Genomic DNA, 15,942 nt, shown 5'->3' on the forward strand with positions numbered 1-15,942 from the left:
TGATAAGGGTCAAGTGGCACTAGTGTGGAGCTGCTTTGTTTTCATTTTGAGGTGCTTTAGAGGCAAAATTCCTGCTTTTACCTTGCAGGTCTGAGAGGGGGGAGCGAGAGAGAGTGGAACAATGTGATGCCTTAGAGGAGAAAACCACCATTTATTTAGTCACATTGATTTTTACATCATCCTCTTCATACAACAGCTTCATGGTAACACTTAATACATTTCTTATTAAAAACCCCCACCAAGATAGCTTGCAAAATTATATATATTTCCATATCCCAAAAGTACATTGCATATATATAGTAGCAAAAAGCCCCATTTCCATGGGTTATTTCTCCATCCTTCATTCTCTTTTAGTTTAGTTTAATTGTGGTTTGGTTTCTTTCTCTTTTTGTTGTTGCTGTTACTGCAGTAATGTTACTTAGAAACACCCCAAAAGCACTAAGACCTAAAGGGATTATTAGCTTGATCTTCCTTTTCCATTGTTAAATAATGGCATCAGTGCTTCTATTTAAAGTTCTGAGCAGGCTCTAATGTTCTGGTTTCAGGCTCTCCTCCTGCAATGGGATCCAAATGGACCAACTCTTGCACCCAGCCAGACTCCCAGAGGTTTTACATCTAGACTTACAGATAGCTGTGACCCTGTTAATTGGTTGCCAGCTCATACAAGTTAGCTAATAGGTTGTACATGGCTCCCTCCCCACCCTCTGCAGACATCTGGTCTGAAGCACAAATGCTTGTGGTTTCTTTTCCCCTTCTGTTTATGGCACTCAAAGTGCCATTTGTGGATCATCAAATTAACATCTGCGCCATCGGGGATGGCTCAGAGGTTCCGAGTGGTTAGAATTCAAGTGGGAAAAGCCCTCTGAGAAAGTTTTCCATCAGCTGCCAGGAGCTGTGAGGGATCATCTCATCCATGAAGTGGTTAAGAGCTTTCCAAAGTTCAGGATTTGGGTGGGAATGGAGTAGAATCAGAGAATGGTTTAGGTTGGAAGGGACTTCAAAGCTCAGCCAGTTCCAACTCTGCTTCATAGGCAGGGACACCTCCCACTAGAACAGGTTGCTCAAGGACTCATCCAGCCTGGCCTCGAACACCTCCAGGGAGGTTGTGGTGCACAGAAGCACAGAATGTAATCAAAGATCACATTGGGTGCTTCTGTGCACCACAGCCTCCCTGAGCAACCTGTGCCAATGTCTCACCACCCTCACTGCAAACAACTTCTTCCTAACATCCACTTTCAATCTCCCCTCTGCCACTTCAAACCCATTCCTCCTCATCCTGGCATTACAAAACTCCTGTGCTGCTGCGTGTTTGGAATCAGCTCCAACACAAACACGTTGGCTACGTGGGCCTGAGCAGCCTGATCTAGTTGGAGGTGTCCCTGTTGATTGCAGGAGGGCTTGAACAAAATGACCTTGGAGGGTCTCTTGCAACTGAAAGCAATCTGTGAACTTGCAGACAGCGATGCCTATGGCAAGGGAAAACTCCGCTCTAGACAAACCCAGGGAAGTCAGGAAGGTTTCTGGCTGCTTTGGAAAGGTCAACTGATGGATCCAATTGCAGGACCAAGGCCTGTTTCCAACAGATACATTACTCATGTCTTAGTTTTTATTCATTTTTTTCTTCTTTTTTTAGCAAAACAACCAAAACAAACCCCCACACCTCCCTCCCCCCCCCAAAAAAAAAAAGCATAAAGCTACATCCCAAATGTACAGATTGGAAAAAACCCAACCCAACCAACCAAAAAAAAAAAAAAAAGGAAAAAAAGATGTACAAATGACATTAAAAGCAACCCACAAACAACTGAGCTGATAGTAAACTCAACCCACCCAAATAACAAACCTGCTTTGGTGACCGAGGTCAACTCGTGGTGTTTTTCCCTTCAGTTATTTACTCTTTCATTGAAAACTGTGAGATAGAAAAAGACAAAAAAAAAACCCAAAACCCACCCAAAACCCAGGGGAAAAAAATAAAACACAACCCCCCCCCAAACAAAGCAACCCACACAAAAATAACTCTGCATAATTTATACAGTGATTTGCCTTTCTGGTTTGCTGACCCTTTTTATTTGGTCTGACAAACGCACAGCGTTCGCGAATCGGTAGCACGGAGCGATCCTGAAGGCTCTGGTTGAGCTCAGGGGATCTGCTGTCGTTTCTTTTCCCATCCTTTTAAGGTTTTTTGTTTGGATTAGTTTTTGTTTTGTTGGGTTTTTGTTTGTTTGCTCTCAAAGAATGTCTGTGCTTGGCATTAGGTGACTTTGTAGTTGTTGTTTGTTGTTGTTGTTGTGGTTTTTGGATGTAACCGGAGTTAATACCCAGCCTAACGAAGTTGCACACTCTAAAGAGTTCCTTCAATGCCCTTTACTTCATAAAATATACATATATATATATATATATATATGAATATATATATATTTAATTTCCAGTTGGGTAAAAAAAATCCTCATCTGCCTTAAAGCTAAGATTCCAGTTGTGGTCCCCTGCAGCCCAGTGGCCTCCACTTAATGGTTGAATCGCCTTACAGCGAGATCAAAACCCAGCAGTGTAGTCACCTTCTCCTACGACCCACAGTTGGATCTATGTCTTCAGGTGGATCTAAGTCTTGGCAAAAGCTTTTGAATCCTCAAGAATTTCTTTCCTCAAAAAGCTAATGGTTACTCCAGGAAAGGGTGAACAATCTTCGTAGTCAATCCCTACAGAGGACAGAAGGGTTTCAACCCCAAAGGAAACGCAGAGTACTGGCCCAAAGAAGCATCCATCTCTCAGTTCAAGACACCAGAGGTAAAGTTACCGAAGAGAAAGGTTTGATCCAGGAGTTAACCAATATCCAGTTTTGATTCTTCCCCTAGAAAGGCCACAATGATCCATTGAGGGTCCTCCACCACCACCACTTCCCCCACCCCCAAAAAAAAAAAAGCCCATAAAAATCCCAGAAGTAAAGATAAAGTCCAACCAGACTGAGAAAGGCCACCTGGAGAGGAAAGCATCTAGTAATAGGTGCCCAAGTGTGGCGATACGTGGGCGTTGGGATGGCGCGGGACGTTGGGGCTGGGATAAATGCTTCCTGCAGGGGAGGTCCAATAAGGTGAAGCTGCTCCGAAGAAGCTGGATGATGTGACAGGCATGGAAGAGGGGTGAGGGGGTACAAAGTTCACCTTCTGCTGGTGGGCATGGTACGATGGCATGTAGGAGAGATCTGAGGGGTACTTGTACATCGACGACTCGGTGGGGTGAGGCTGGAGGGCCTGGGCAATGCCATGGAAGTCAAATTTGTAGGCATACCTCTTGCCGTGCACCTTGGTCATAATGTTCTTGTCGTAGTAGTATCGCAGGGCGCGGCTCAGCTTGTCGTAGTTCATGTTGGGCTTGCTCTTGCGCTCGCCCCAGCGCCGCGCCACCTCGTCGGGGTCCGTCATCTTGAACTCCCCGTTGGTGCCTTCCCACGTGATGCAGCTGGCGTTGGAGCTGTCCGACAGCAGCTCCAGGAGGAACTGCCACAGTTGGATCTGCCCGCTCCCTGCCAGGAGCAAGCCAAAGAGGAAAGGAAATGACTCTCTGCTTCCTGCCTGGGAGCCCGGACAAAGGCAGGAAACAGAAGGGCTATCGGCGCTGGGAACCGCTCCTCCGGGCCTCGCCGAGTCTTGCGCAGGGACGGAGGAGCTGTTCCCAGCAAAGGAGTTAGGCAGCCTTTTGTTCTGCTGCTGAGCTGGAGGTCACATTAGATTTCATAATGGTCGCCTTTGGCCTTCAAATCTTGGGGCTGGTCATAAACAGGCCTTGGCCAGAGCAAAGTGTTCTGCAGAGCCTTTCCCTGAGCAGTTACCACGGCATAGTTCAGCTCTCAGTTGCTTGCTGTTTACCATGGATGTTGTTTTGGATACCTACAGCTGATGAGCTCAGTTACATGAGATTATTTATTCCCCAGACTAGCTGAGTCCTGGTTTTCTTTGCTGTGGCTGTTCTCAGAGTGAAGAACCTTATAAAGAGGTTTCCTTCAAGCACTCAATGTACACAAGGTTAGCTCCAGCAGGATTTACTGCAGGTCCAAGTCAGGGATTGCTTTCTGCAGCTGATGTGCTAGGATCAGTTGTTATGTGGTGGCTTTCAGAGAGGATTTTGTGCCTTCCACTCACAGCAGACACTGAAAACCTAACCTGTACTGCAAATCTGAGAGGCCCAGAGTTGAATCATTCCATGATTCTAAGTGCTCTGTAAAACTCTTCCTGGGGAATGTTGCTTAGGGATGGCTCAGGATGGTGATTTTTGTCCTGATGAAGATTTGCACCAATTTCCTTGCTTTTCTAGAAGGATTTTTTGTGAAAGCACTTGTGAGAGCAGAGCTGCAAAGCTCAGTGGCTCTCATGGCCTGCCCCAACAGCTGCTCATCTAGCACAGACTGGAGCAGCAGACCAGAAGGGAAGCTGACCCCTTGCACAGTGGTGGACTGGCACGGAAGGATGGACTCACCTGGATTGGCAAGACGGCTACTGGTGGGCCCCAGGATTTGGTAGGGATCTGAAAAAGAGAACATCAAAGAAGAAAGTTAGTTTTTAAAATGTTCCACCATAGAGAGACAAAGATCACTGGCAACAAAGTTTGTTAGCAATAAAGGTCATTAGCAACAAAGTTCAGCAGCAGCAAAGGTCATTAGCAACAACAGCTCATTGCTGTCTACTCTAGAAGCCAGGTCACATTCTCATTTGCTTTCTTTGTTCTTCCAGCTCCAGACCCCTCAGCATCTTTGTGTTCCTTATTTCTTTTTCAGCTAGTTATGGAACCCAAACTCCCCAGATCCAAGAATCTCAGCATGGTGAGAACTGGAAAGGACCTCCAGAGATCATCCAATCCAAGCAGGGTCACCCACAGCAGACTGTTGATAATTGCTATGTCCAGGTGGGTTTGGAATCTCTCCACAGAACAGACTCCACAACCTCTCTGGGCAGCCTGCTGCAGGGCTCCAGCACCCTCACACCAAAGACTTCCCTCCTGGTGTTCAGATCACAGGGTGTTAGGGGTTGGAAAGGACCTCCAGAGATCAGCGAGTCCAACCCCCCCTGCCAGAGCAGGAGCATGGAACCTGCTGGGTTCTGATTTGTGCCCATCACTGGGCACCACAAAGAAGCCTCTGGCCCCATCCTCTTGCTCTGGGTGGACCCTTCAGCTCCTAGTGGGCATTTATCAGATCCCTTCTCAGGCTGCTCTTCTCTAAGCTAAACAGCCCCAGGGCTCTCAGCCTTCTCTCCTCAGGGCAATGCTCCAGACCCCTCAGCACCTTTGTGGCACAGTGTTCCTGGTGCTGGTTTCAGATTTGCTTGCCCCCCAGCTCTATCATCCCTTTGGACATGTCCTACACTTCTGTGACAAGCAGAGAACAGAAAACCTGCAAGAACAAGAAGTGTGGCACAGCAGAACTGCAACAAACCAGCAGCAAATCTATTTCTCCTCATAAAAAGAGCTGGAGAGCAGATGAGATTTCCAAGTTCACTTGTTAGCAGTTGAGTTTGCTTCCCTCTGAGGTCAATGAAATGTTCACCCAACTCTCCCTCGCTGAGCAAACAGAGGGTTAGACAAATGAGAGTAACAGGAGTCCTGCCACTGGCTCCAAGGAGGTTGAGTGTTCCCTGAAAACCCCACGATGCAGTTATGAGGAATGAATTCCTGCCCTTTCCGTGGGGCCTCCTCTGCCTTAATCTCTACACTTCTCCTGGTTTCGGTGATTTGGATCTCTAACATTTGCTCGTGGATTGAATCTGTGCCAAAGGAACCAACCCCTTGGAAAAAAAAAGAAAGGAGGGGAAGGGATAGAAAGCAGCTGTGCAAAGCAGGGAAGGTGGAATTGGCTTTTCAAAGGCCCCATGGGGCAGCAGCAGGAAATTCTGCTGCCTCTGCCCAACAGGGTTTGCTTTTCTTCTGGGGGGTTCAGTGACGCAGGGGAAGCCCTGGCGATTCTCTTTGCAGATCCTTCCCCTGAACGTCCCTGCCACGGGGGTGAAGAGGTAATGAGCAAACACTGCACTGCTGCAGCACAGACAGCCTCTTGCTGCTTCACCACCTGGGCTTCAGAGGGGGTGCCACTGCTGCTGGCACTGCAGGGGGCTACGGCGAAGTGAGGGCTCGGTGCTGGGGCCACATCTTTTTGGTGTCGTTGTCAAACAGCTGGACAAGAGGACTGAGTGCTGCCTCAGTCAGTTTGCAGATGACAGTAAGCTGGGAGAGAGTGTTGAGCTGCTGGAGGTGAGGAAGGCTCTGCAGAAGGATCTAAACAGGCTGAATCAAGGGGCCAAGGCCAGTGAGATGAGCTTCAACAAGTACAAGTGCTGAGTTCTGCACTCTGGTCACAGCAGCCCCATGAATGCTCCAGGCTGGGGAGCTTCTGGCTCTCTACAACTCCCTGGAAGGAGTTTGGAGCCACCTGAGGCTAGTAACAAGTCACAGGACAAGAGGAAAAGGCCTCAAGTTGCACCAGGGAAGGTTTAGGTTGGACATCAGAAGAAACTTCTTCACTGCAAAGGTTCTCAAACACTGGAACAGGCTGCCCAGGGAGGTGCCTGAATTCCTGCAGGAGTTTAAAAGCTGCAGAGATGTGGTGCTGAGGGGCATGGTTTAGCACCAGGCTTGGTAGAGATAGAGAATGGTTGGACTGGATGACCTGAGAGGCCTTTTCCAACCAAAACAACACCAAGATTCCATGATTCCAAGGATGTTTTGAATGTGGGAGGACAGGACAGTAAAGCAGGCAGAGTTTGGAAGAGTCACTGTCACTGCTTGCTCACAGCTGATTTCTCGGTAAGGCTCTGCCTGTTTGTCCTGTGCCTGACACCTCCATTCACCCAGTCTAGCAGAAGTCTAATTAGCAGGGACAAGAGCAGTAATTACCTGGCTGGGGTCGCTGCTGTTCTGTTGTCTTGTTCACATTCTGTGTCCCTGCAACAGGAGGGCCTGTAAAGACAGAGAAAGGGTTTTGATGTACTAGAATAGGAGAGGAGGAACAGAAGACAGGGAGGAGACAAGAAACATCCAACAGGCACACCAGTGACTGTGAGGGGAAGCATCTTCTCATCCTAAGAGCTGATGGCTTGGAAACTGCTCTGTAAACTTCAGAGATTAGAAATCACTCTGAAGTGAGAATCTGCTGGGGAGGCAAGAAAAATATTGTGCAGCTACTTCTTTGAGTTTCCTTCTTTAATGCAGCTTCCACTCTGCTTTACATCCATGTTTGGAGCTGAAAATCTGGTTTGTTACATGCATTAATTGAGCCCTTCTCCCATGCTGGAACTTTGGTCAATGATCCCTTTGGGTAAGGTCTGTTTTTTAAAGCACCATCACAGTTATTTCTGTAAATCATCCAACCAATGGCAGCTCCTCCTCTTACTATCATAGAATCAACCAGGTTGGAAGAGACCTCCAAAATCATCCAGTCCAACCTAGCACCCAGCCCTATCCAATCAACCAGACTATCATTCCTCACATCAGCAAACTCAGATCTCCCTCAGAACTCAAGCCAGCAACGCCCATGTCCTGCCCCAGCCTCATTTTGACCTTCCATTGTAGATTTTGTCATTCTCATTGGGGCAACCTACTCTTGGTGAGGCCTGAATTTGTACTGCTGCCCAATCCTTTTCTCCTGACAGCATCATAAGAGGGATCTAATGGGAAAAAGCAAAGGGCATGGAGGGGTTGGAATCAACCCTAACCAGGAAAAACTCTTGTAAGGTTCTAGCTTTCTGTCTTGGTCTCAGATGGGTCTGGGATTAGCAGGGTACTGGAATCATAGAATCAGTCAGGGTTGGAAGGGACCACAAGGAGCAGCCAGTTCCAACCCCCCTGCCATGCCCAGGGACACCCTACCCTAGAGCAGGCTGCACACAGCCTCAGCCAGCCTGGCCTCAAACACCTCCAGCAATGGAGCCTCAGTCACCTCCCTGGGTAACCCAGTCCAGCCTCTCACCATTCTCCTGCTCAACAACTTCCTCCTCACCTCCATCTGGCACTCCCTGACAGCCTCAAAAGTCCCTCCTCAGCTTTTTTGTAGGCTCCCTTCAGATCCTGGAAGGCCACAAGAAGGTCACCTGGGAGCCTCCTCTGCTCCAGACTCAACAGCCCCAACTCCTTCAGTCTGTGCTCACAGCAGAGCTGCTCCAGTTTGAGCCTGACACATTTGTCTATGAGAACCTGCTCTGGCAGGGGATTGGAGTAGATGATCTCCAGAGGTTCCTTCCAACCCCCATCATGATGAGGGTCTGGGATGCTGATCAAGGGTCCCAGAGCCCTGGCACAGGCTGCCCAGAGAGGTGGTGGAGTGTCCTTCTCTGGAGCCTTCCAAGGCCTATCTGGATGTGTTCCTGTGTGCCCTGAGCTAGTTTGTGTGGTCCTGCTCTGGCAGGGGGGTTGGACTGGATGATCTCCTTGGGTCCCTTCCAACCCCTAACATCCTGGGATCCTGGGATCCTGTGAAGAGGTGAGCCCTGCCTTGTGCTCTGCTGGGCTGCAGAGCTCTCTGAGGAAGCAATCCCAGGCACTTGCACATTCCTGGTGGTGCTGGGAAAGCTGCCACAGCTTTGAAATGGCAGCCTTTGGCTATTGGCATGAAAGGGAAAACAGAGAGGGGACAGAGGGAAGGAGGAGGAGGGAGGAGAGGGGATGGGGGGAAAAACAGAGCTCATGTAATCTGCCTGGGTTTATTTTTGTTTTGCTGCTTTGGTTGGGGTTGGGTTTGGGTTGGGTTGAGTTGGTGGTTGTTTTTTTTCCCTTTTTTACTAGAAACCACAAACCCCACTGCAAATAGAGGAGACTGAAAAACAAACCACTGCAGGTTTCAGCTGGGTATAAAGAGTGCAATGGGACAGCTCTAAAGCAGGGAGGTGGCAGCCCCAAGCCATGCTGTCCCCTCTCCCTGCTACCGTGGTTCCAGCAGGGCTGGGAACCAGCTTGTAAGCCTGGTGCTGCCAGGAGCTTATTCCTCAAGCTCAGTGCTCAGCAGTTGTTACCACTGTAAGTTTTTCTTTGCAGAGGTGGAAAACCATCCTGCAGATCCCAACAGTGCACTGACTGAAATCAGGAGAAGTGGCCTGGCTCAGAAGCAGTGTGGCCAGCAGGACCAGGAAGGTTGTTCTGGCCTGTGCTCAGCACTGCTCAGGACACCTCTTGAGTGCTGTGTCCAGTTCTGGGCTCCTCCATTCAAGAGAGATGTTGAGGTGCTGGAAGGTGTTGAGAGAAGGGCAGCAAGGCTGGGGAGGGGCCTGGAGCACAGCCCCAAGAGGAGAGGCTGAGGGAGCTGGGGGTGTGCAGCCTGCAGCAGAGAAGGCTCAGGGCAGAGCTCACTGCTGCCTGCAGCTGCCTGCAGGGAGGCTGTAGCCAGGTGGGGTTGGGCTCTGCTGCCAGGCAGCCAGCAACAGAAGAAGGGGACACAGCCTCAAGCTGTGCCAGGGGAGGTTCAGACTGGATGTGAGGAGGAAGTTGTTGGCAGAGAGAGTGATTGGCATTGGAATGGGCTGCCCAGGGAGGTGGTGGAGTGGCTGTCTCTGGAGGTGTTGAAGCCAAGCCTGGCTGGGGCACTTAGTGCCATGGTCTGGTTGGTTGGGTGCTAGGTTGGGCTGGCTGAGCTTTGGAGCTCTCTGCCAACCTGCTTGATTCTCTGATTCTCTGAGGTCTGAGGTAACCACTGGCTTTTCCCATGTCCTCTTTGCAGCCACTGTCTGGCTTTCATTTCTCCCCCGGGATATCCCTCAGATGTTTTACAGCTCAAGCTGTCAGATCAGTGCTTTGGGAAATGTTTTGAAGAGAACAGGAGAGGGAAAGGGCAAAGGCACAGAACTCTCCACCAGTGAAGATGGACCTGATCTTAAAGGTCTTTTCCAAGAGAAACGATGCAGAGATGCTGTGCTGAGGTACATTTTGGTGAGCTCAGCCAGAAGGAGTTTTGCCATTATGGAATGTTGTGGGAGATTTCTCTTAGCTGCTGTGACTGTGAAGGGAAAAAAAACCACCAAAACAAAACAGAAAGGTAGAGATTCATTTTACAACAGAAAGGTTTCCCTTCAAGTTGGGGGGAAAAAAAACCTCCTTTCCATTTTCTCTGACTTCCCTTGGGGTCTGATGATTGACCTAAGTGAATCAACAGCTCCAAAGGGGTTGGCTGATGCAGATGCATCAGTGTGTGTTGAGTAAATAAATAGACCATCATCTGGACAGATCCTCCTCCTCCAGATGGAGAAATGTTGTCAGAGAGGAGAATCCTGCTTTGTTGTCACAGAAAGAGAGTAAAATGCAGCTTCTGAGGGCTTCTTTTAACCACTGAGTGACACTATAACACTCAGCTGTGCTGGGCTTGGGCTTTGCAGCATCCAGGCTGCCTCCCCGGGGAAGCTGGGCTAAAATTCTCCTTCCAAACCTCTCTGAATGGGTTTCCTTGCATATTTTAGGACAAAAAACAGCAGCTTGGAAGGATGATGTGTGTGACTCATCCTGGGTTTCACTCAAGTCTCTTTGCCTCAGTTTCTCCTATATTACATGGATTGATAGGTTCACAGAATGGTTTGGATTGGGAGGTGCCTTAAAGATCATCCAGTTCCAACCCCTCTGCCATATGCAGGGACACCTCCCACTAGAACAGGTTGATCAAGACCTCATCCAGCCTGGCCTTGAACACCTTCATGGAGGAAGCATCCACAACCTCCCTGGGCAGCCTGTGCCAGTATCTCACCACCTTCACTCTACAGAATTTCTTCCTCATCTCCAGTCTAAATCTGCCCTCCTCAAGCCACAATCCCTTGCTCCTCATTCTGTCACTACAAGCCCTTGTAAGAAATCCCTTCTTGGCTTCTTGGAGCCCCTTCAGATACTGGAAGGTTGCTCTAAGGTCTCCCTGGAGCCTTCTCTTCTCCAAGCTGAACAACTCCAGCTCCTCAAAGGGGAGGTGCTCCAACTCCCTGATCATCTCCATGGCCTCCTCTGGACTGAAGTGTGAGCATATGTGTAGCGTTGTTAGGATGGGACTTGGCTCTGAGGGTGGCTCTGTGATGGTAAGAAAAGCTAAATAGCACCTTTAGCAACCCAGGCACTGCTCTTAAAAGGTGTCCACTCAACCACTGCAAGTTCAACTCTTCCTCTTCCTCTCCCTCTCCAACCCCACCAAGCTGGTTTTGTTTCATGTTCCCCAAAATCCATGCAATGTGAAAGAACCATCCCAGCCCTCCCAGCTCTTGCAGGCTTCCAGTTGCTAAAGCTGAATGTGTTTGAGACAAAATGGCAAAGGCAGAGGCAGGGAAGCTATCCAGAGAGTCAGGTTTCTGCACAAACAATGTCATTCCCAGGATCTGACTCCCAGTGGCTTATAGAGATGCCACAGAACTCCAGCCAGACAGTTAGCTACAGGCAGAGGCTTATCTGTCCTTAAAACCACTCGGATTTGACACCAAAACTTGCTGCACTATGGAAATTCAATCAAAACCTTTGGACTGAACTCCTCTTCTGGTGTAGATCAGTGAAGTTAGAGGTGAATTTCTCCCAAGATCAGGTCCCCCAAGTCTGTTTTTGACTTTAAAGGCTCAGTGGGACTACAGCTCTATGACAAATGTGTGTTCAATACAAAATGGAATTAAAGAGCAGCAAATAAATCATAGATGCTTTCAAGAAATGTCATTCTGCAGCTGTCTGGTTTATGTCCAGAAATTCCCCAGAATGAATGTGGGCTCTATTAGGAGCAAGGTAAAGGATATTAATAATGCTTTGCACTTTCACAGCACCTTTCAAGTGAGGATGTCACAGCTTTGCAAACATTGACGCTCGCAGCTAGCCTGGGAAGAAGGTTAACTATGATTTTATTTCTTTGGATGCATAAATGGACTTGACTCAGCCTTTAGTTGCCTTTCCCACATGAAGTGGCTTTTCCAGAGATCAGGCTGCAGGGGAAGGCTGTGTAGAGTTGGGCTCTGAACCTTTTTCTTAACCCTGGTCTAGACTTTCTCACCCCAAGTCTCCCTCAGCCCCTGGCTCGCCACCCTCTGGGGCTATTGGAAGTTCTCATCCAACTCCCTTTCAAGGTCTATTGATTCTTCTGGAATCAGATGTAAATCAGAACTAACACAGTGGTGAAACAACCTCCCAGGAGATGCAGGAGGCTGGGAAAAGGGCAAAATCATCAAGATCAAAATCAGATATTAGGCAGATTGGCCTTTAAAGCTCAAGAGATGAATGAAGTTATCCAGCTCTCCACAGTTTCTTGTTGTTAGACTGTCTGGTGCAATGTGGAATCATAGAATGGTTTAGGTTGGAAGTGACCTCAAAGCTCATCCAGTTCCAACCCCCCACCCTCCCCAGGCAGGGAGACCTCTCACTAGAACAGGTCACTCAAGGGAAAGAAAAAGTGGAGCAAGCCCCAGGGATTCCCCTGCTTGTGATTCTGGGATGTGGAGGAGGAGAATGAGGAGCAGCAGTGAGGAAGGTGCCCCTAAAGAAGAAAAAGCTCCATCTCCACCTCCTGTACCTGCTCTGAAAACTGAACTGGAGCCTGTGTCCATGGAGGAAAGGCAATGCCACTACAGAAGGTTGGAGCTAGGTGGAAGTTGGTCTCATTTCCCAAGGAAAAAGCAATGAGGTGAGAGAAAATGGCCTCAAATTGCACCAGAAGAGGTTGAGGCTGGACACAAGGAACAATTTCTCCCCCTAAAAGGATTGCCAAGATATGGAATAGGCTGCCCAGGGCACTGGTGGGATCCCTGTCCCTGGAAGTGTTTAGAAGAATCAGAGGTGGGATGCTGAGGGACATGGTTTTGGGGTGACCTGGCAGTGCTGGGTCCATAGCTGGACTTGATGGTCTGAAAGGTCTCTTCCAACCATGCTTCTGTACTAGAACCAGTGCACATTGTGCTGTGTAAGTGCAGGACACATGGAATGGCTCCTGGGAAGACAAGGCAGGCTGCACTGAGGCAGCAGCCCCACCTTCACAGCCCCCTCTTTCTCCCCTCTCCCAGCCTGAGTGCTCCTCCACTCCCATTCCCCACACCTCTGGATCATATCGAGTCAAAACAGACTAAGAGGCTCCAGTTGTGGGCTAGGGGCAGATGGACAGACAGGCACAGGCTCATTTCCCTTAGGAAACTGGGCTTGAAAATCCAGGAGGAGATCCCCCCCACCCCCCCTACCCCCAGCATATGCCTAGCAGTGCTCTCAGCTTGAGCACCATCCTGTGAAGAAGCTGTTAGGGAATCTGTGCTTAAGATAGGATGGATTAGAGAGCAGAGCCTCTCTGAGAAGCTTGGGAAAGTTTCTTTTCTTTTCTTTTCTTTTCTTTTCTTTTCTTTTCTTTTCTTTTCTTTTCTTTTCTTTTCTTTTCTTTTCTTTTCTTTTCTTTTCTTTTCTTTTCTTTTCTTTTCTTTTCTTTTCTTTTCTTTTCTTTTCTTTTCTTTTCTTTTCTTTTCTTTTCTTTTCTTTTCTTTTCTTTTCTTTGATGGTGTTTTTCAAATCAGAGGGCTTGGGATGGAGGGGAGAAGCAAAAGGAGGGGAGAATTCCAACTGAACAACAGGATCCCGGTCCCTGTGCTTCCTGAGCTGCTCAGTGAGTGCTGACAGCTCCTTCATCCTGCTCTCTCTGTAGGAGCTTTTTCAGTTCAAAGCAGGTTCAGACATGATTTTGTGCTACCAGCCCAGGAGAAGGACGGGCACTGGGCCTCTGGTACCTTCCTTTCTCAGGATGGAGGCAGTGGCGCTGGGTCATTTCTGGACTAAAGGCTTCATGTCCTACCTGAAATGGCATCTGAAGGGCAGGCAAGACTGGGAGGGAATCCCATGGTGTATGGATCACAGAGTCACAGAACCCTCTGGGTTGGAAGAGACCTTTCAGATCACCAGGTCACCACCAGACCATGCCCCTCAGCACTACATCACACAATTCAGTAACCTCTCTCCAGGGATGGGGTCTCCACCACTTCCCTGGGCAGCCTGTTCCAGGCCCTGACAAGCCTTCTGGGGAAGAAATTGTTCCTCACATCAAACCCAAACCTCCTCTGACACAACCTGAGGCTACTTCCTCTTGTTCTTGTGAGAAGAGACTGACCCACAGTTTGCTACAACCTCCTGCTCCTATTCATGGCATCACTGAAGCTCTTCTCCAGTCTGCTTCATGAAGTGCTGGAGCTGACTGTGGAGCTGCAGAGTGACTGCTCTGAACATGAGCTGCTTCTTGTCAGACCCTTGCACAGTGTCATCCCTGGGTTAATAACCATGGGACTGCATGTCCAAACTGAAGAGCCTCCTGAAACCTAATACTAGAAGTAGCACAGAAGCATCCAAACACTATCCCTATCCCATTGCCCTGGTGAGGAGTCCTGTTTTCAGAGCTGAGCATGGCTTGAAACCTCTCAAGAAGATTTCACCCCCTGAAATGGGACTTTTTTTCCCTGAGGTCAGCTTTTGTAGATGCCTGGAGAAGCACACATGGAGGCAGAAAACCTGTGGAGGCTTCTAGATTCCCCTGCATGATGGGTGCTAAGTGCTAGAAAGAGCCTTCCAGTCCCTGCCTGCTGGAGCTGATACCTCCCAGGAGATTTGTCAGGCAGAGGATCAAAAGTGGCTTGGCCTAAGTCATGGAGACAGAGCCAGGAAGAAAACAAAGGTGATTTTCCCCAAATCTCAACAAAGCAAATCAGGGGAAGGAGAAGGCTGCAGTTTGGAACTGGGCTATGGGATCCATGGGATCCTCCGTGGAGAGCACAGTCTGGATGTTGCAATGAGTCCTGCAGCTGCAGTAGGAAGAAAGGATCCTGGATTTGTAGCTGGAATTTAAATCAGCTTCTCTAGATGGGGAAAGCAGAACCAGGTGTCCTGGGGGATCCAGACCTGTGATCAATCTAAGTGGTCACTGAGGGTCTATTTTGTGGCAAGGATTTTAGAGAGAGAAAGGAGAGCACAGGACCTCACTGCTTGTGTGTGGTGGCACTTGTCTGGTGCCTTGGAAAAGTCCCAGTGTAGGCACATGGGAACAAAAACCACTGCTGCTGCAAACCAAACATGCAAGCAAAGTCTGCCAAGCTGCTGAGTGTCCAGCCCTCACACTCCTGTCATTTAACCTGCTGAAGAGGTGGGGTTGTGTTTAAAGCCAGTTGGAGAGAAGAAACCCAGACTGTGGGTTTCTGGAGGCTCAAGGAAGCCAAAACCACCTCCAGCTCCTCCTAGAAACATTAGACTCATTGTTTTACACTGTGGCAGCAGACATAAAGGTTGTAGAGAGTGTGAGGTTCGTCCCTTTCTGTCTTCAAGTGCAGGTACTAAACGCTCAGTACACAAGGTGCTAAACCTCTTGATGGCAGCAGCAACAGATTTGCTTGCTTAGAATTTTTCTTAGCACAGAGCTCTGCAGGGCTTGGACTCTGTCATGTGTCTGCTGAAGGATCTGTGTGTGGCTGAGATGGTGCAATGGAGCAGAGCAGAGTCTGAGGAGTGCTCTTGCCTTGGCAAACAGGGGCAAGAGATGCACAGATCCATAGGATGGCTTAGGTTGGAAGGGACCTCAAAGCTCAGCCAGTTCCAACTCCCTGCCATAGGCAGGGACACCTCCCACTAGAACAGGTTGCTCAAGGCCTCATCCAGTCTGGCCTTGAACACCTCCAGGGAGGAAGCATCCACAACTCTCCCAAGGCTGCCACTGAACCATGTCCCTCAGCACCACATCTCTGCCTCTTCTAAACCCTTCCAGTGATGAGGATTCAATCACCTCCCTGGGCAGGCTGTTCCAGTGCTTGAGAACCCTTTCAGTGAAGAGGCTTTCAGCCTTTCCTCCTCACAGAGATGCCCCAGGCCCCTCAGAATTCTCATGGCCCTTCACTGGACTCTCCCTGGTAGTTCCCTGTCTCTCTTGAAATGGGGAGCCCAGAAGTGGAGTCAATAGCCCAGGTTCACTTTCACCAGGGCAGAAGAGAGAGGGAGAAAAACCTCCCTTGACCTGCT

The 15,942-nt window shown here is 49.0% G+C and overlaps 1 protein-coding gene across 2 annotated transcripts in view; it reads right to left on the reverse strand.

Moving 5' to 3' along the window:
- Positions 1–2,041: 2,041 nt before the first annotated feature.
- Positions 2,042–15,942, reverse strand: part of FLI1 (Fli-1 proto-oncogene, ETS transcription factor) — a 112,690-nt gene continuing 98,789 nt past the window's right edge. For both annotated transcript variants that reach the window (XM_064173140.1, XM_064173141.1), the window contains exons 7-9: positions 6,877–6,939; positions 4,468–4,515; positions 2,042–3,517 (exon numbers count right to left, since the gene is read on the reverse strand). In XM_064173140.1, the coding sequence (XP_064029210.1) occupies positions 2,988–3,517; positions 4,468–4,515; positions 6,877–6,939 (641 nt within the window). In that variant the 3' untranslated portion in view covers positions 2,042–2,987. The remainder of the gene's footprint in view (positions 3,518–4,467; positions 4,516–6,876; positions 6,940–15,942) is intronic.

Source organism: Pogoniulus pusillus, chromosome 38 (assembly GCF_015220805.1).
Source record: "Pogoniulus pusillus isolate bPogPus1 chromosome 38, bPogPus1.pri, whole genome shotgun sequence".
Lineage (NCBI taxonomy): Eukaryota > Metazoa > Chordata > Aves > Piciformes > Lybiidae > Pogoniulus > Pogoniulus pusillus.